This window comes from Emydura macquarii, unplaced genomic scaffold (genome assembly GCF_026122565.2).
Source record: "Emydura macquarii macquarii isolate MOO-44397 ecotype Brisbane River unplaced genomic scaffold, CSIRO-AGI_Emac_v2 contig_1230, whole genome shotgun sequence".
NCBI lineage: Eukaryota > Metazoa > Chordata > Testudines > Chelidae > Emydura > Emydura macquarii.
Window position 1 is genome coordinate 963,997 of NW_027131367.1, and position 20,774 is coordinate 984,770.

At 45.3% G+C, this 20,774-nt stretch overlaps 1 protein-coding gene across 1 annotated transcript in view; it reads right to left on the reverse strand.

Moving 5' to 3' along the window:
- DNAH17 (dynein axonemal heavy chain 17) overlaps positions 1-20,774 on the reverse strand; it is an 84,576-nt gene that overhangs the window by 32,931 nt on the left and 30,871 nt on the right. The window contains exons 32-49 of the mRNA XM_067547171.1: positions 19,750-19,857; positions 19,481-19,612; positions 18,896-19,056; positions 18,565-18,721; positions 17,627-17,731; positions 16,249-16,406; positions 15,788-15,926; positions 15,020-15,247; positions 12,986-13,123; positions 10,878-11,010; positions 10,142-10,269; positions 9,857-10,005; positions 9,415-9,697; positions 5,117-5,290; positions 3,405-3,612; positions 3,136-3,301; positions 2,088-2,190; positions 1,748-1,895 (exon numbers count right to left, since the gene is read on the reverse strand). Of these exons, the coding sequence (XP_067403272.1) occupies positions 1,748-1,895; positions 2,088-2,190; positions 3,136-3,301; positions 3,405-3,612; positions 5,117-5,290; positions 9,415-9,697; positions 9,857-10,005; positions 10,142-10,269; positions 10,878-11,010; positions 12,986-13,123; positions 15,020-15,247; positions 15,788-15,926; positions 16,249-16,406; positions 17,627-17,731; positions 18,565-18,721; positions 18,896-19,056; positions 19,481-19,612; positions 19,750-19,857 (2,818 nt within the window). The remainder of the gene's footprint in view (positions 1-1,747; positions 1,896-2,087; positions 2,191-3,135; positions 3,302-3,404; positions 3,613-5,116; positions 5,291-9,414; positions 9,698-9,856; positions 10,006-10,141; positions 10,270-10,877; positions 11,011-12,985; positions 13,124-15,019; positions 15,248-15,787; positions 15,927-16,248; positions 16,407-17,626; positions 17,732-18,564; positions 18,722-18,895; positions 19,057-19,480; positions 19,613-19,749; positions 19,858-20,774) is intronic.

Sequence of the window (20,774 nt, forward strand, 5' to 3'; positions counted from 1 at the left end):
TTTTTTCCTCTCTGAAGTTTATCAAATAAACCAGAATTAAAATTTGAGTGTCACCATTCTTCAGTTACATTACGGGATAGTTTCAATGCAAAGATGAGAAAAGAGGCTTTTTTCCCCCAATCACTGAAAACCCTAAACAACTGAACCAAGTTTGCTGAAACTTTAAAATAGAATAATCTTTTAGCAGAGACCATTCTTGGACAATTTCACCTCAAAAGGGATTTATAGGATCAGGGTGTGAGAATGAAATGAGAAGGTGCAAAGGAAGCTGAAACCTGACCTGAATTAGAGCCACTGCAAAAACACACAGAACCCCCCCACCACAAACATGTAACAGCAATGTTAAAGAGCCCAGACAGAATTATAACTAAAACCCAGACCATTTTCATAAGATTATTGTATCATTTATGGTTCTGTGTGTAATGCTAAGAAATACTAATGATTCAGTCACAGGTTTCATACATTGTATAGGAAGTTTATTTAAAATGGGAATGGAGGCTATAGTTTCACAGAAAATTTTACTTTACAAACACGGTTTTACAGCTACTCATCTGATGCCAGTAAAATACTGTATCATATACGGCAGCAGCATGAACAAGGCGGCCGCCATTTCCCAAACGTGGTCTCTATAGATAAGCACTAAATCCATATTTAAGCACCTAACTAAGAGGCCTCATTTCCGAGGAGTTGAGCAACCAAAGATCCTGCTGAAGCCCATGTTGCTGTGAGTGCTGCCTGTGGCATAGATATGGATCTGTGTGTGTAGCATTAGACATCCAGTGTTAAAAAGATATGCACACAGCAAGAGAAACATGACAATAGAGCCTGAGGGGAAAACCTGGACTCAGTAATGAGCTGGGGGACATGGGGCGGGGTTTCTGGGGGGAGGATTCAGCTTCCCAGACCATGAAGCAGCTGCTTGTGCACAGTACGGTGTGCCTAGAGAGGAATTCTGTCCTATGCAGGTTCTTATCCCCCTCCTCACCATAGTGTCTGAGCTCTTTCTAGAAGCGACGTGACTGACACTTGTCATGTGTAGTTAGTGGTCATGGGAGTCACTGAGTTGTTGATTCCTAGCCCATCTCCAGACTGCCTCCCCCAAACGCTATCCATGTGAGTAAAGCAGCACCCCCACGACACAGGGCGCTGCAGTGCTCTAGGGTCTGTGCATCTCCCCATAACCTGCCTCACACTAGCATGGTGCAAGCCCATTGACTCAGCTACATCCAGAGCTGTCTGACTCGGAGGAAGTGGGGCCAAAGTCCCCTCTGCAACCCACAGTGCAGCTCTCTGGTGCCCAGCTTCCAAGGCAGGGGTCTCTCCGGGGTGTCAATGAGCGTGTGCAGCAGAGCTGCAGTGCAGGTGGTGGGAAAACCCTGCTGCGGTCTGACCATGCGCTCGCTCTCACTCTCCCCTAAACATTTCATTTTCAAAAGTGCTCAGCCCTGGCCTAACTTTGCTCCCTTTAAGGCAGTGGTAAAACTTCCATTGGCTTTCATGGGAACAGAGACAGGCCTTAGAAATCTCCCCTGTCCCACCTGCATGGAGCTGTAATCAGTCCTCTATACTTCCAAAGTGCTTCATGTGATTTGTCGGGTGGGTGGTGATTTGGCATCTCTTTCCAGCAGTGAGCAGTTTACAAACACTGGCACCACAGTGCTGCTACAGATACAGGTGCAAACCAAAGGAAGCTATCTGTTCTGTACAATGCCACCTTTCTACATCTGAACATAGGACCACTGCTTACCCAGCACGCCTGAGATGAGCTGTGGCAGGATCTTCTGAATGGGCACCGGAACGTTACGTATTGCCAAGTGTTGTGCAAGGATGGTGCTGTAAATGGTCACAAGTGCTTCCTGGCCAGGAAAACTCACAGCAAACACACAAAAGTGTCGCTAAAACAAGGCAATTTAAAACAATTTAAAACACAGGCACTGCAACCCAGACAATGTTTTTGGTCAAAGGACCTATAAGAGGGGAGAGGACGTAAAATCTAATGAGCGCCAAACTGCAGGCGACGACGTGGGCAGCTACCTCTGAGACTGAAACTAACAAAAGCCCAAACCAATGGTTTCTCCATTGCATACCTGAAGTCTGGAGTCAATCGTGAAGGATCCAGATGTTGGATTCATGCAGGCTACATACTGACAGTTGTGAATGTCCTTTAATGTCAGCTTGTTTCTGTCATACCTAAAGGAGAAAGATGTGTACAAGCCTTTATTCTCTGAAGACTAAAGGAGCCATCGCCTAGTAAGAACCTAGCCCCAAATAACTTTCACACACACTCATCGCTCCCAGACACCTTTGCAGAGAAGATCCAGGGGAGATGATCATCTTCCCACAGTCTCCTCTCTTACCAGGACATAACAGCTATTGCACAGGAAAAGGCAATTTCTGATTTCCAGAAAATAGTTACAGCTCAGGGCAGGTTTACACTCAAAACGCTGCCCCGCTGTAGTGCTTCAGTGAAGACACTACTACACCGACAGGAGAGCTTCTTCCCTCGGCGTAGTTAATCCACCTCTGTGAGAGGCAGTAGCGATGTCAATGTGAGAAGTCCTCCACTCAATATAGCACTGTCTACACTAGGGGTTAGGTTGGTATAACTGTGTCACTCAGGGGTATGGATTTTTCACACCCCTGAGCAACACAGTTATACCAATGTAAGTTTACAGTGTAGACCTGACCTAAGAGTAAAAGCAGGAAAGGCCAGCGAGATGGACCCACTGCTCCAATGCCACTGGGCTCGTACTATTGGCGATTCTGGATTGTCCTGGTCTCTAGGGGTCTCATGATCCAGAACTGCTATGTTATGAATCATTCTCTTTGGGTATTTATAATGTACTGGCCTAGGACTCAGAAGGCCCAGTTCCAATCCCCTGCTCTGCCACAGACTCCCCGTGTGACCTTAGCCAACTCCCTCAGTCTCTCTGTGGGCCTCAGTTCCCATCTGTACAATGCTCTGCCACACCTTGTGAGAATAAATACCTCATAGATTATAAGGCACTTAGATACTACAATGATGGGGCCAGACACACTCCTTACATAGACAGACCCCGTCCTCACAGTATCAATCTGAGCAAGAGTCATTCCATACATGGATGCAACAACTGAAGAGTTTAGCTATATGATTACCAATGCCCATGGTCCATATGCTGCCTGATCAGTGTGTGAGGGGCTACAGTGCCATATTTGTCCACTTCAGGCATATTCATATCATCTATGAAGTAAATAAGCTTCTTTGTGCCTGGAGGACCAAAGTTTCTTCCTGATTTCTTCTCCAAGGGTTTCTCGAGAATAGCTGCAGGACGACAACAGCAACACTAATCCAATGACTGTTGCACAGTCATTGCTTCCCAGTAAGGTGAGCCTGTTTTTAGGCTGTTTCCAGCTAAGTTCCTTACCTTGTAGCATGGCCGAGGTTGTATAGAAGTTAAAGGGAACAGCTTGCACCAGATAGTCATCAGTATTCAAAGCCTGCAGTTTGTCCACCATCATGACTGACTTCCCTGTACCTGCATTTCCCACTAACATCACAGGCCATTTCTTTGCCATTAGCAAATCCATAAAATAGCGAATTCGGATGGTTTCTGTCGTATGGACCACAGAAGCCTGTTGAAAAGTCATCAGTGAAATAAACTCCTGTTTTTATCAAGTTTAGATAAACTGGGTTTGATGATAGATTGCATCTTAAAGTGAGATGTGGAAATTCTTGAGTGTTAATATCTCAGGTGCTAGATTATTCTAAAAGTTCTGCAGTTACACCTTGGGCTTGCAGTTACAGAAGTGGACAGGCTTCAAATAAGGCAAACAAATGAAATATAACATTCTTAAAAACACCAACCCTTGTCTTCACAGCTCTGCAGTCAGTCAATGCACTGACAGGCTTTCCCCCTTTACTTGTATTTGTCAACATGTACAAAGCCATGGTACAGTTTGTAAAAACGTACAAAAGAACTAGGAGCATCTACTAACACTGTGCATTGAATCCAGGTAATAAACAGGAGCCTGTTAACTACAAGTACTGCTTCATCAGAATCCAAGACAGCCATTGGTATTGGAGCACTGGAAGCTCCAACCTGCAGTTCACACCTGCAGTAAGCATCCCAAGAGACCTCAGTAGAATGGCTCACGTGAGATGGGCTGTGGGATCAGCCCTAGATTACTGAGGCCTACGTAAACCCAGAACAAGAAGCAAATGCTCCCAGCAATATGACATCAATGGCTAACTTTGCTCCAGTCCCACAGTAAAGCACTGCGGAGGAGCAGATTCCCAGATTGTTGTGCTTGTGATATATTCCGTAGACTTCTCCCTTTCCCAAAGTGCAAGCTGCAGTGTGTGAGGCAGACACAGCAGAGGCTGCTTTATTCACTATTTGTGCAGACAGGATAAAGTTACTTACCTGGAGTCCAGAGTCAGACTCTGGAAATTCCACTATTTGCATTCATTAACTCCTCCTTTAAGTCCAGGTCAGCATACATTGCCCTTATTTGCCATCTGAAGGTTGTTTTAATTTCTTGAGAGTTAATAGTCTGCAGCCAATATGCACTCTGGAGATGCTTGAGTCTCTCTACTGTTTGGTCATCCCATATATTCCCTCCCAGTTTTTCTGCCCCATTCTGGAAAGAGGTATTTAGAGACAGGATTGAGAGCAGGGAACACATCAGAGTGATGGACATCTGAGATGTGTATGAAATAAACAATAGCCGTAGGTGTAATCAGCGTATGGGCCTGTTTAGATCAAAGCCTGCCTGTGGTAGTGACCTATACCAGACACTTTAAAGGAAACCAGCCCCCTCCCATAATGCACCTAGCCAATTAGCCCATTCTATCCATAGGGAAACAATGTTTCCCAGGCCCAGTACATGATCATCTTGCATGCTAAATATCAGACTGAATTGTCAATGTCACCGGCTTACCTTGCATAGCCACAACCTTTTTATTAGTGGAAATAAAAGAACCCGTACTGTTCTTGTACTTTATTGTGGTATTGTATGCAAGATTTTGCATAATTTGTCAAAATATGTTCTTTACTATAGTGCTGGGGGAGGAACAATTAATTAGTAAGTACAGTAAAGTAAAAAGAAAGACTCAAAGATAATTTTAGGGAATTACCTGTAAAGGGATTTCTGGGTCCAGCTCAAACTTTGGCACTTTATCATTCCAAAGCATGAATTTCTTACTTTCTGGATCTATGTAATAGTCAAAAACAGTCCCTTGAGATGGAAACTTGATGGTTTTAAATTCATTCACCCACCATTTACTGAACTCTACACGATAGTCCACAAGCTGAGGAGGGAAAAAAAACAACCTCATTGCAAGTTTCTATTGCCTTTGTGGGACAGGTTCAGTTAGCTACTGTGGCCAGCAGCATTGCAGCCCAGGTCATTCAGAGCGGAGATGGATTCTGCATGCTTGGCTGGCATCTAACATCTGTGTGGAGTGTTTTATAGTAAAGCACAAAATAATAATGTGCCTGCCCCATAGGAGCCAGATACAAACATCTTTACTCAGCCAAAGCCTCGGGTAAAGTACATCTCACCACAGCCAAATTCCAAAGAGGAAGATGGAAAAACACTGTCTCCCTCTCAGCTCCAGCCTTCACCTTCGAGATCCTGCCTCAGCCCCCAGCTCCCCAGAGTGTAAGCTCATGCTGCATAGTGAGTTGAAGGAAATAAATAAATCCCCCCAGCTGGTAAAATCCTGCTCCCCTGCCAAATGTTGCTCTGAGGCCAGGCAACTGTTCTTACAGGATTAGTTTTCAGAGTATGACTGCATTTTTAACTTCTCCCCCTCATGCAGTGTAGCATATTGGGGCCTTTCATAACAGGATCATGCAATACATAATGTACAGAACAAGTTCATTAAAGGTTATTATACAGAGGACAGTGGTCAACTGTTTGCCATGTCCACCCAGGACAGAACAAGAAGGACTCAACGTAGTTGCAGCAATGGAGTTTCACGTTAGATATTAGGAAACACTGTCTAATGATAAGAGAACATCCCCTTGCTACAGCAAGAGCTTCTCTTTCTGTCTAAGAGTATTATTGTTCCGTGGACAAAAGAGCCTGGCTGGCATAAGCCATGGGGTAAGTTTGACAACATTGATCAAGCTGTGTGAGGACTGCTCTGAATCCAACAGGGCTAGCATCTATGGACAGTGCAGTTCTCTTACTAGAATCAAAATATGACAGGACTACATCACTGGCCAGGGATTTCTTTAGTTCCTCAAATGCATTTTGATGTTCATCTGGCCAAACCCATATTTCATCTTTCCTGGTAAAATCTTCCAGAGGCTGTGTAATAGTAGCTAGCCTTGGAATGAATCTGCCACAGTAATTTGCAAGCCCTAGCACTCTGTGAACTTCAGTGAGGTTTGTGGGCATGGTGGCACTGTGTATGTCCTTCACTTTCTTAGGATACGCTGAGATGCCGTCTTTGGAGAATGTATATCCAAACAATTCTAATGTGGGTTTATTGTCTGGGTTTACCATCAGATTCTGCTCCTGCAGTCATTCAAAACCAGCTGCTAGTCACATGTCGTGCTCTTCAGCTGTGGTGCCAAATACTAATGGGTCATCACTCGCATGAAGAACTCCAGGGATTCCAGCTAGCACCTTGTTCTGAAATATTTCTGGGGCTGAAGAATTCCAAAACTGAGTTGTTTATTGTGGTGTGGACCCACATGTGTCATGAAAGTTGTTATGTTATGACTCTGGGTGGAGCTCAAGTTGATGGCATCCTGTTGTGAGGTCAGGCGAGGAGAAGACCTTTGCTTCATTCAGATCTGCAATAATGTCATCCATTTTGCTTGGTTGCTTTGGTTTCTGGCCCACTACTATAGGGGAAACACATGGTGTGAGGCCTTCCACTCACTCAATGATGTCAAGCTCTTCCAGACATGCTAGTTTTTCTTCCACCATCTTTCTGACACAGAAGGAATGTGTCTGTGCGGCAGAGCTCTGGGCTGAACCATGATGTCAATGTGCAATTTTATTTGCTATCTCTTTAACTTTCCTATTTTTGTGAACATGTTCTCAAGACTGGACAAGTTGACTTAGTCTGTTAAGTTGTACCATTTGGATGACGTAAATCAGTCCTAATGCATGTGCTGTGGCATAATTAATCAGTGTATCTGTGCCATTAACCACAAAATACATTTCACTGGTAAGAGACCAGTCCTTAAATACAAAATGAGCCAAGAACACACCACATTTGTCAGCGGGCCTAGATTTCCATAGGCGTAGACTTTTTATGCTGTTGGTTGTAAAAGCAGTTTCCTGTGCCATGGCATCATGCATACGTTGATCCATCACATTCACTGGTGACCCAGTGTCAATTAAAATGTCAGTCTTAGATCCTTGTATGATGATGTGGCATCATGGCTGAACTTTGTGTTCAGACGACTTGGTTCTCTCAGGTCATACTGTGAAAATATAAGAATTGTCATTTTCTGAGGTGTCATCTTGAGGTCATTCACTCGATCTTGATGTCTTTGTTGTAAATTTGTCTCACCTTGTGGGAGAATAGTAAATCTGCAAACTTTTGCATAGTAGTTTCATTTTCCATAGTTATTACAGAGGACCCCTTTTGCTGGGCAATCACCTTGGTGTGGGTACGAGCCTCCACATTTGTATAATTTCATATTTGTCATCTTTGTGGCTGGAACCAGGCTTTTCTGGGGTTGATTACTGTCTTGGGAATGCCACACTCGAGTCCGGATTGAGTTCTTAGTGTGGAGTGCATGTGCTTTCTCTGTGCTTGTTGCCAGGTTTCTTTGCTCTATTTGCTGAGCATGTGTTTCTGACTTGTTTTCTCCAGCAGCGTCCAGTCTTGGAGAATTCGTCTTCTCAGCGTAGCTGGCAAACATCTTTGTATCATCTGGCCTCATATCTCATGAGACACATTTGTGAACTCACATGAACTTGCAAGGTGACATAGGTGAGCATGATACTTATCCATGTTTTCCCCTTCTCACTGACATGCTTGACAGAAAGTATATTGATCATAGTCAATATTTGTATGTAGTTTAAAGTACCTTATAAGTGCTGTTTTTGTTTGCTCTGCGTCCTTACTGACCCTAGTGTCGGACAATGTTTTAAAAACATGGTGTATCTCGCGTCCTGTAAAGTGTAGGAGCGTAGAATGTTTTGTAGTAGAATCATCTTCCTTCATTGCAAGAAACAGCTTTTCTAACATTTTAAGCAAGAGTTCCCAGCTGGGCCCCAGGTTGGAATGAGATTCATGGACAGGAAACTCAGGACAGTTTGGGAACATTTTTTAAAGTTAAGACTGCAGTCTAGCAAAGATCCTGTAGCTATGGAAGCTGAGATAGACTCTGGGTAGATTTCTTGTCACAAGGTTCTTGGTTAGCAAAGTTCTGTGTACACTGCTGTGTGGTTTTGTTTTAAAACATGGTCAGGCTTGTTGCTGCAGTCTGCTGCACTTCAAATGGCTGCGGCCATAAGTCAGGTCTGACAGAAATGCTGCGAAGGGCTCCTTACAGCATGGGAGGAGAAGTGTCTGCAAGTGCAGGTAGGGAGGCTATTGTTTCTATGGACGCCGTTGTGCAATCTACACATTACACAGCTAGAAGGAGCTCAGACTTCTTGTTTCTTATGTTGTGATTCTGGGTTTCTGTTTGTTTTCTAGTTCTTGTTGATCCTGGTCACCAACGTTGTGCCCTAGCTGCTTAGGAGCTTCTGGGATGAGCCACTCCAGCACCGCTAAAGTGAGAGTCCATCACGGGCCCCGGGGTCAATCCTGCAGCTCACACAACACACCAGGCACCCCACTCTTCGTAGCGAAGGGACCGCCCGCCAGTCAAAACCAAAGCCTGGAATGGACGCATGTGACCTTGCTGCTGTGCTTTCTACTCTAGAAGACAGGCAGAGATCACAGAATGGTTTCCCCGTGAACACTGCAGCAGTCAACACTGCTATGGTGTTCAGAACATAGGAGTTGCCAGACTGGATGGGAGCCATGCTCCATCTAGGCCAGTGTCCTGTCAGTCTCTAGCAGTGGCCAGAACCAGATGCTTCCAAGGAAGGTAGAAGAACCCCCATTTAATTGTAACTATGATCTAATTCCCCTTTTGTTCTTTTTGTTTTCTGTGACTCAAATCAAAAATCATTGTAAAATACAAACCGCTTCATTTTTTCAGTCACAAAACCCAGAAATCTCCTTGTCTGATTTCCTCAAGATTTTCCAGACAAATTCTGTTTTGGGCTTAGACTAAGCATGAGATATTTCAGACCCAAACGAAATAAAAAAGAAGACAGGAAACTGCATGGCATCACTCCAGGTACATTAACACTGGGTCAACACTTCAGCTTGATCAAGCACAAGATAACTAAAAAGAGAATTTTGTTACTGTCCAGGTTGAACTGGCCTCATATTACAAACTCACTGACCTGGTCTTGAAACATGGCTCCTCCAAACGCCCAGAAACAGGCAAACACGAAGTACAGCTCATATAACTCTTTTGAGGAGTCTGGAGGCGTGTTAGTTGGAGTCAGGAGACATTCCAGCAGATACAGTATGGTTTGTATGACAGTAACTTCAGGGACTGGGGTAATTTTCTTGAATCCAAACCTCAGTTTATCTAGACATGTAGGCAGGTATTTATCAAATAGAATCATTAAGTTGGCTTTTTCAGACTGCACATTTCGCTTCTCAATCCAGCTGCTTACCACACTACAAAATAATGGATATATTTAACATTTCAACATATGGCAATGAGTAAAATATAAGCAGTCATAAGCCCTTTTCCTGCTGTGCTATGGAAAAACATACTCCACTTTGAAACGCATGGCATTCACACTTCAAAAAAGGGGAATGTGAAACAGAACTCACGGGTTCCAGCCCAGATCTGCAGGGTTGATATAGAGAATTCCAGCCCTAGATACTGTTGCTGGTGTTGCTGTCCTCAGGTGGCTGATTTCAAACAGGAGTCTCATGGTGGGATTTAGTGGGATTCGCTCATTGCTCGCTAAGGTGAGCACCTAGGAGGAAGGCAACCCGACAGAAAAAAACCTACTTCATTCCACAGGAGCAGAAATACATGTGAGCTGGTTAATTTAAAATAATTCTCAAGTGAAGGGCTGTGGTTTTTAGCTCCAACAGCATCTCAGTACTGACCTTATTATCATCCATGACAGTGTTCAGAGATTCAATCCACATGGGATCTATATCTCCATCGAGAATGATCCATTTGGGACCAGTGTGAGTGATGTTAGCCAGGTCTCGCATTGTTGTAGAAAACAGACCTGCCCAATACAAAGCGCAGCTTTGCTTGTTTTTTCTTTCTAGTACTTGGTTTCTTCATTTAAGGAGGAGAGGGTCAAGAAGCAGACAGAACTTTGACAGAACTAGGAGCAATGGTCTCAAGTTGCAGTGGGGCAGGTCTAGGTTGGATATTAGGACAAACTTTTTCCCTAGGAGGGTGGTGAAGCACTGGAATGGGTTACCCAGGGAGGTGGTGGAATCTCCATCCTTAGAGGTTTTTAAGACCTGGCTTGACAAAGCCTGGCTGGGATGATTTAGCTGAGGTTAGTCCTGCTTTGAGCAGGGGGTTAGACTAGATACCTCCTGAGGTCCCTTCCAACCTTAATATTCTATGATTCTAAGCAGCCACAATATTATCTCCTTAATAAAACTGCCAGCCTTGCAAAAAACTTTCCCTCTAATTCTAGGGAGAAGCCAAAGAAGAGATCTTCCCATTTCTACAGTCATTTTAGAAAAAGATTTATGTCTGAACAAACGGTTTCCTGAAGTTTTGTAAATGCCACCATTTTCATTCAGTATAATGTAGAGTGAGTGCACCTATTTGAACACTCTTAGAGTGCAGTGATTGGAAGGTGGTTCAATTTCTTACCATCTTTCCATTCTCTAGTAGCTGGATGAATAACTCCAAACAGCTCATCACAGGTTACAGCTTTAGGGTCAAGGTCCACAGCAACAGGCCTTTTCTTCATTGTTTGGTAAGTCTTGTTCAGGGATTTCAGTACCTGCAGGGAATGATGGACTTGCTCATACAGGGCTGCAGTTCTCTACTATAGGCATCTCCACCCTTTGACATGGTCTCCCCAGGACCAAGCAATGCAAGTCATGAAGAGAGTGGTGGTCTCCCCCTCTTACCTGATAGACTTTGGCCCTAGGTCACAAATGGAGGGAAGCCCTGGAACCACTGAAGGATGTCTGGCCCTGCACTGGAATCCCCTCATGCCCCTCCGAGCAGCTGAAAGCCAGTGAAGAGCAGCAGCTGGACCTACCACTGATGAATTCAGCAATGTTTCCTTCGGGCAGGCAGTCTCCAACCAGCTAGGAGCACACTGCAGCCCCGATGGTTCTCCCATCTAGGCTGACACGTCTGGTATAGCCGCAGATTTTGCCGTGTTGATGACAAGATGCTGCTGACTACACAGGCAGCCCAGCAGCAGTGCAATGCTGTGCTGGCTCTGCCCACTCTCCTCAGTGAGATCCTGGAAAGTCATGATGGGACAGTTCCTCCTTCCCAAAAGCCCTCGTCTGGGATTCCTGCCAGGCTCATTCCCACTCCCTTCTCTCCCCTGCATAAGAGTGCTTTGCCCTGCAGTGATCGGTGCACTCTAGGGGCGTGCTATTCGACTCCAGAGACTCCAGCCTCTTGCTGCTATGACAATGCCTGAGAAACTGCTTCAGGTCCTCTAGAGGCTGTCAAAGTTTGTGAACTTTTTAAACACTATCCAGTGCATTTACTGGTGTTTCATTGTGCTCCCGTCACACTGAAATGAGCCAGCTCTCACAAGTGGAAGTGCCAGCTCCACTCTTCTCAGTAAGAACTGAAATGCAGGCCCTCCTGTCTGGTCAGCAATCTCCCCTTGCTGACACCCCTTCCCACGTAGTCTCCCCTGCTAGCATGCTGGGCACCTCCTGTCCATGGCTGCTTGCCAAAGGCTGGGAATGGCTGGCAGGATGTGTGATGCTGGCTGGATTAGGGGAACCATTTATGATAGTATTTAACATCAATATGTCAAAATGACAATCATTCATATGAGATAGGCCATGTCAGGTACCATTAGAAAGGTTGTATTGTGCTAAGTATGATGATACTGTTTGTGTTTATGTGTTAGATGTGTATTGGAAGTTATGGATATGTTTGATGTATCTGTATTTCCAGTCTTCTATTGATCTGGTGCTGTGACTGATCCTTTGGAGTCAGAAGAACCTTTTTGGTAAAGAACATAGAGTTTTAAATACCTGGTCTCTTTACTGGACCTCGTGGCCGATTGAGAGCCAGAGACTGAAATGCAGTAAAGGGGACTGGTGTATATTTTCGTGTTAGCTTCTTGATAACCAATGTGGGGAATCAGAAGCACTGTTTGTGGCTGGTTGGGAAATCTGACTTCAGCATCAGCCACCAGCGCTGGGAGAATCTGTTCTCCTTTTGCAGCCTGCCCTGACTTGGGCATTTTCAGGTGGCTGCCATAGGCACGGATGGGTCACAGGATGGATCACTTGACAATGACCTATTCTGTTCAGTTCCTCTGAAGCACCTGGCATTGGCCACTGTCAGAAGACAGGACACTGGGTTAGATGGACCATTTGTCTGACCCAGTATGGTTGTTCTTGTGTTGAGATGCCAGGGGAGGAATGTGAATTTCCTGCCCACATGTAATGTGTAATGCACTGGCCACGTGGTTGTGATCATGGCTCCCATCACTTCTACCAGCAGCACCAGGCACTCACAAGGATGTGGGAGGCTGTGTAGAAAGTGCCACTTCCTTTACCATTACTGTTTGCTTTTTGAAATGTCTTAATTAGGCGTGGTCAGATTGCCAAGGTTTTGCCTGCTCATGGTTAGCATTAGAAGTCTGAGGTAGGAAGGCGTGTGGAAACTAGGAAGTGTATTTTAATTGGAGATGGGCTCACTGGCTCCAAGTGTTTGGGAAATGCTGCTGCAAGAAATCTCTGTCCATCTACTCCGCCCCCACAGCACCGTACCTGGGACTTGCCACTGCCTGCGTTTCCAATGACAAACACTGAGTGTCTTACTTGGAGCAGCTCCTCCAGCTGCACCACCTTCAACACAAAGCTCTCCTCTGCCTGCAGCTTGAGCTCAAGTATGGACTGCTTAATGATCTAGGGAGTGTGAGAAAAGAGATCAGAGCCTGTCCTGAACCTGCACAGAAGACGAGTCACTACACAGAGTACGGCTACCACAGCCTCCGGAAGAACCAGCCAGAGACTCCAGCCAGGCGCAGCAGCTGCAGAAGCAGCCAAAGGAGGGACTCTTGGACATCCAGAGAACGTTCCCTGTCCTGTGCTGATTGGCACTTTACTTCAATCCTCTCTTCACCCCAACTCCACTCCAAACCTGCTGCACCCTTGCCCTGTCCCACTCACCCCTTCCCTTCCATGTAGGTGATCCCCTCCTAACAGAACCCTTCCCCCTAAAATCATGGATCTCACGTGCCATTTGCTGCATCACATTGTTCACTCTGCTGGGTGTCATTCATACCCCTCCCTTTCCCCATCCCCCATTGCAGGTCAGTCTTGTCTATTGAGATAAGCTTCTGAGGCAGGGACCCTCTGCCTCTCCTTGTACAGTGCCATACACAGTGGGGTCTGTTGTGATAACTAGAGCTACACAGGAACCTACCGGTGAGCTCAGCTGTGGACAAGACAGTAACACAGCAATCTACAACAAGAAACGCTGATGGAAAGAGGTGCAAAAGGGAGACGGAGAGACTGAACTAGGACAAAGAAAAGAGCCTCCGGGTAGAACTCAAGGACTATTTTAAGAACATGCCTGGTAAATAAGAGATGTGTGTGACTGGAAATCAGGGAACCAAAATTGGTGTGTTGGAAATTGGGCCTAATTGATGGACAAAATAACGAAGGGACAAGTTATTCCATTCATCGCTCCCTTTGGGGGTCCTTAAAAGAAGAGATGTTGGAGGGAAAGCCGGCCACCACAATGCGGGCAGAAAGCAGTGACCTTTGCCACCCCCACCATCTCCTGGGATCTAGCATGACACCATTTTGCCTATGTTGTCTTAATCCTGAGAGATGTCCTGTCCGGCTGTGCTAAAAGAGGGACCCAGATATCATTGCCACCTCCACTGGCTCTGGTTGAATCCCAACCACCACCTGACTTTGTCCAACTCCCACCCAGTCACTGCTCCCCACTCCGTGTGACTTTTTCCTTCCCCACTTTATTTCTTCTTTTCTATCCCTCTCCTTTTGCCTTCTGTTCAGCTGGCCAAGACTACATCTTGCAACACTGCTGTCAGACTGTGAGCAGAAAGAGACAGCTAACGTGCTCTAACTAGCCCACTGTTGGTTCATGTTTGCTAAGTGTGTCAGAGTGGCTGATAAGAGCATGTGCCATCCCTGTGTTTTTCCAGCAGTGAGGTTGCAAGTGGGAATTAACACCAGAGACAAATGCTGCATTTTCTCCCTTTGCTGTTCATTTCTCTCCCCTCTTGTGTGTGTTTGTCTTGTTTTATATTCTAGGAAATGGGGTCAGACTTTAGCAACAACAGCAAAAACAGATCCAGCTCATCTTTGCTAACTTTTTCCCTCTTCCTGAAAAGAGAAGGTTACTCCTTGTGCAGTAACTAAGATTCTTTGAGATGGTTGTCCCTCTGAGTGCTCCACTTCAGGAGTCTGTGTGCCTTGAGCCTATAATCGGAGATTTATGGTAGCAGTGCCTGATTGGGTCACACATGCATTGTTGCTGCCTCGCACTGCCTCAGGCAGTTACATAGCACTGTGCGACCAACTGTCCCTCTGTTCCTTCTCTACCGCAGAGTGCAATTTATGTTTATAACTCTGAAGCAGAGGGGAGGAGGGAGGACAGTGGAGCGCCCACAATGACAACCATCTGCACAAGATGAGTAACCTTCTCTTCTTCTGAAGGGGAAACTGAGGCAGGCACTGCTCTATGGCAGGAAAAAATAGGAGACCCAAGAGTCACCTCCCATAAATAATCTTACTACCAAAGGTCAGCGAGGCCCGTGTCTGTGCATTCACCTTTTCAAAGTTCAGATCCCGTTTTCTAGGTACGTCCAGTGCCGGGAAAAGGTCTCCAATTAGTCCCATGAACACTGGCAAGTCATCTGTCACAATCTTGGGGATGTTGAAGTCTCGTAAAGCTCTCATTAGGACTTGATCCTCAGCACGGCCTGGGTCTCCTCTTTTCAAGGACCCTGCTACCACCAGCACAGACTTAATAGCCCTTAAGCCCCAATCATAATGATCCTGGCAAACATGGAGCAAAGCCTCACATTATATCGGGTGACAGAAAATGGTTTTTATACAAAAACCAGAAAAACCACTACACCCTCCCAAAAACCCCAAGCCCAGAAAATCTTCACAGCACCTAGAGAAATGAGATAAAATATGTGTATTTGCATGAGAAATGCAGTTCAACAAAGGAATGAATGAAACCCTAGCAGCCTTTGGCTGGGTAGTATGTTTTACTTTCCTGGAATTTCCTCTTAAGTCAATTGACATGAACAATGTGAGGACGCAATCACCCATGCAGGCTTTTACTATTATTTACTGTTGTGTTTCTCTTTATTTTCCTGTTGAGCTTCCATGCGACAGGCAGGCTGAGTGCTGCGATAAGTCACATCAGAGTGTGAGTGGAATTTGTCCAGTAATGTAGCTTAAAACGCTTGGAAAAATACAGGCCAACTTGCTACTAAAAACTAGTGATTTTTTAAAACACATCTATGTCGGATTTTAAAATAGATCAACTCTTCCTGCTCAAAGAACCATGGAATAATATTAAATTACCTGCTTAGAAAGAAGCTCTTTGCATAGTGTATAGAGAGTAATAAACTTTCTAGCTAGAAGTCTGGCATCAATAAAACCTTCTGCAACGAGCATGATTTCACAGATAAGCTCAAAATCTGGGACAACCATAGCACAGGGTCTAAAGGAAAGAAGGTGAACAAAGTCCTATGTCAAACTTTGAGAAACCTTAGCACACATACATTCTCCCCCTCCCCTTCTCTGGCATACATATGCACACAGCTGCGCTTCCAAATGATGGAATTTTGTGTGTTTGGATTTTCAATAAAGAGCCTTCATTATATTACATACATTACATGCGCGCACACTCTCTCTTTTTCTAATAAAAGAGAAATAGCCTGTGGTACAGCATGGTAGCAAATGAGTTTCACAATCAGAGTATATTATATGCATATTGTCAATTAACAGTCAGGTTCTGAGGATAGTCATCTGCACACAAATACCTGAATAAAGCTTTTAGATTTTCAGGCAATTCAGTCCGGCCTGCATAGCCGGGGTTCATTGTAATGAATAGTCCAACTGTTGGGATAAGAGCTATCATCTCGCCAAGGAAATTAAATGTTTTCTTTTTGGCACGAATTGCATCTTGAACACATTTTACCTACACAATTAACAGGAAGATTCAGTATCAACAATGTATGAATTACAATTTAGATTTTAAGCAACCAAGAGGCACTGTCTTGTGCTCTCTAAAAGTCCTTTACATACTAACAGAAGGGCTTACTGGGTGCATTCAGGTTAGATGCTGGCATCCTTACTCAGCTAACCTGGGACTTCCTGTACTCACATTTGCTAGGAATTACTCCTCTGACTTCAGGGGGACTATTTGGGTGAGTAACTGCTCCTTATTCTGAGGGTGGGACTCATACCCTGGCTCTCCCTGTGTGGCCCCATTGGTTTCATGTAGCAAGGTGCCACTCAGCCTGCGTCGGGGGATAGAATCAGTCCCTCAGTGAGCAGACTGGAAACATTAAAATGATGCTGCATCTCCTCCACTGGGCCCTAACCAGCCGGGAGCACAGCCATGGACCAGACTAGTCTGAATATTCTTCTCCCTTCTCCATCCCACCATAGGCTGGAACTGGCCTGACATTTATTTAGCTCCCCCTTTATCTGCCAGGCAAACAAAAGACTATGAGGCCATCGATAAAGGAAATGGAATTCCTCATGTGGGATGTCATGCGGTTTCCCCTACCTCAGGGTACGTCTACACTACAGTCCCTGGGTGTGACTGCAGCTTGAGCCGACATAACCGAGCTGGCTCTGATTTCTCTCGAGTCCCAGAGCAGTGAAGCTGCAGCATGGGCTAGCTCTGTGAGCACTTCCCAGGGTTCCAGCAGGCTCTGAAGCTCTCACTGCTCCACAACCCCAGCTCGCAATTAAAGCTAGCTTGGGAATGTTATCTCAAGTTTCAGTCAAACCTCAGGACTGCCGTGTAGACATAAAATCATAGGAACATAGGGCTGGAAGGGTGTCGAGAAGTTGTCTAGGCCAACCCACTGCACTGAGGCAGAAGTAAGAATTATCTAGACCATCTCTGACAGGTGTTCGTCTAACCTGTGCTTAAAAATATCCCATGATGGAGATCCCACCACCTCCCTCGGTAATTTGTTCCAGAGTACTTACCTACCCTGACAGTGAGGAAGTGTTTCCTAATGTTTAATCTAAATCTCCCTTGTTGCAATTTAATTTAAATTAAATTAAATTAAATTAAATTAATTAAATTATTTGCATAAATACATAAATACATTTGCACTAATAAATTATTTACATAAATAATTGAGATAATTTGCATAAAGAATAGCTGGAGAAAACTCCTACCTGCACAGCAATCACTGATAAAACTTCCACTGAAATGCGATTGAATTCATCAAAGCATCCCCAGGCTCCAGTCTGAGATAACCCTTTGTAGATATTTCCACAAGACTAGAGAGCAAAGTGATTGGAGAAGGCTGACTGCAACATGGGCATTCATTCAAAAAAGAACAGTTCTAAGGAATTAATCTGGCATTTACACTGCACACTATTTCTCTAGGATAGCCTCACACAACGTTAGGGTCATGCAAAAATATAGAGGAAAAATCCCCCTCCGAGAGGGAAATCTGTCCTCCTGCCAGTCTGGGTTTTGTCCCTGCGATATATTTGTTAGCAGTCTGTGCCGTCTAGTTTTAAGTACCCCTAGGAGAGGGCTGTCACCATTCCCGTGGGCAGACTGCCACCAGTGTATACACTCACTGGGCAGGAAGCCTTTCCTGACATTTACTCGAAGATGTCCTTTCCTTGATTTCAGCCCACCTCGCCCAGATTTAGTCCCTCTCCCACCAAACCCTCTCGCCACCACTGTGCTGATCTGTGTGTCCCAGGCAAGACTGCTCCATTCGCAAACCTTCGGGAAAGGGTTGTCAGCTGCACTTGAGTTCCACACAATGCAGGTGAGAAGCCAGGGGTGGGGGGTGGGAGTTGAGACTTCGAAGTGTCTTTGCTTTCTCTAAGTCCTGGAGCTTTCGGGGGCTGGTTTGCCCTCCGGTGTCATTTAGCCTCAGGGCCACAATGGCTTCCCAGGAGCCTTTCCACAGCCAGGACAGGCAGAATGCAGCAGCACTCTGAACATGCCATGTCCACCCCCACCCCTTCTAGGACTGCTCCCTCACATGGCCCAGGGAGGGGGTTGGCCCAGGGAGAGGCTTCTGCAAATGGAACTGGGGGCTGGGATCCTGTCCACTGACATCAGTCATTACTTTCACTCATTTGAGTTCTACCTTGTAATCCATTTGCTCAGAGCAGTTGAAGACATAGACCATGATCCCTACAGCTCGGCCCAGGTCTTTAGTGGTCTCAGTTTTCCCTGTACCAGCAGGGCCTGCAGGGGCACCCCCCATTATCAGGTGAAGGGACTGGGTCAGAGTGATGTAGCATCTGAAATGCAAGGCAAGTGTATCATGTCTAAATGGACATCTAGTCAGCAACAATCCCTACCCGCCACTACCCAGCCTACCTAACTACAGTGTCTCACAATTGTTGTTTAGTTTTAAGGCAAATCTCAACTGCCTGGATGTCAATTAACTGATGTAAGTCTGAGGAGCTGCGTACCGATCTGTAAGTGGAGTAATGACCAATCGAGGCGTGTTACCCAGATATTCATAGGAATACTGAAGTTGAGCATCGCATATATTAGCATAGCAATGTCTTTTCTCTTCATCCCAGCGGTGTCGAAGCTGGGACTGCCAGGTGAACGCTTGGGAATTCTCCACCTGCAGAGCCAACGGAAAGCGATTTACTTTTTCTGTGAATGCTTTCAGTGACAAAGCACCCTGGTCATTCATTCCCCCAGCCGTCCTCCTGTGTGTTCGAGTGAGTTAGTTAGTTATTACGGTGCTCAGAATGTGTGCGGGGCACCAACACTACAAAACCCCCATCTCGGCCCCTGCTCTCCAGACATGACAATCTAAAGCACACATATACATTACCCATCGTCTGGGAATCCCTGCTTGGCTGTTAACTCACTGGCTCAAGTGTGCTCTTAGATTGGTGGCGAGACTATTTTGTTCGTGCTTTATTGCTCCATCCATTTGGGGTATTTTTAAAATATTTGAAAATAACAACATTCTTACGGGAAAACTTTTGTTCAAAACCACCAATGAACAAAGCCATGAAAATGTAACTGGTAACTTCTACCTTCACCAGGATCATTTTTGCCACAACATCTCTGGCATGCACATCTATGGTACAGATTGTCATGATCTTCATTCTGTCTCCTGGGGTTAAGTTCCCAATGAGTAGTGTAATTAGCGTGTTTAACTGATTAATCTAAGAAAGGAAAGAATGGGTTGACACAGGAAAGTGAAGTGATATTTCACCTAGTTTTTCTGACAGATAAAAGCTAATCTGAGGAGATTGTACAGAGTTCGCTGCAGCACAGCTGCAAAGTGTAAATGGCTACACACCTGTTTTTTGTTGTAGTCTTTAATTGCATTTTCATAACCTTCCTCCAGTCTTGAGAATGCGATGCCCACTTCTGTAGTCCACCAGATCTGAGTGCAAGTCAATGCAATCTGCCATGAACCGCACGGAAAAAGGGTCACAGATCAGCTGGTGGCAGGAGTATTTCATTTTAAATGGCAACGCAGTTACCTGTGCCCCTCAGCTGCAGCTCTCGCCTGTGGCCCTTTGTCTATTCCCATGCTCTGGGCATCGGCATGGCCAGCGCTCAGACAAGCACTTCAGGGAGGAGTCCCTGTGCCACACCTCTGCCCAAGAAGCTTAGCAGCGGGTCTGCTGCAGACCTTCACTGCCTCTCCTCATAGACCAAGATGCATTTACCTCTTGCAGGACAGCTCTGCCTACCCCCCTGCAGGCAGAAGAGGACCCAATTGTCCCAAATAAAACAAAGTTTACTAGAAAAATTAAAAGAAAATCAAAGATAAAATGGTCCAGAGTTCGACCTAAACCCAGCCCACACACACACTCAAACCCTTTAAGAAATCAGAAAATCCTCCCCTCTCTTGGCTTCTCTGTTCCTATCACTCAGTCTGCTAGGCTTCTCTTAGCGCATGCACACTCAGGAAGTTCTGCACAAATGTCTTTCCATGCTCACAATCGTGCGACTCCACCTTCCTTGTTAGTGGAGTGCAGAGTCCCCAGACAGATAAACTACTGACACTGTCCAGATGGTTTTAAGCATCACGTCAGCTAAATCTGTTCAGAACTGTTCTCCCCAGCTCCCTGGGGTATTATCTGCATTTCCTTGCTTCTATGTTAGACACTAGGACTGAAATTCTGGCCTCAACAAGGTTAATGGGAGTTTCAATAGAGCCAAAATTTCACCTTTAGGTCATTTGCTAGTCTCAGTCTTAGCCAGGATTTCAAAAGGGACTACAACACTTGAATTGTTAAACATTACTCAATAATTCCAGTTTCCCTGTTAACTTGAGTTGATCTAAAACATGGTCCTTGGACAGAAACCAGCCCA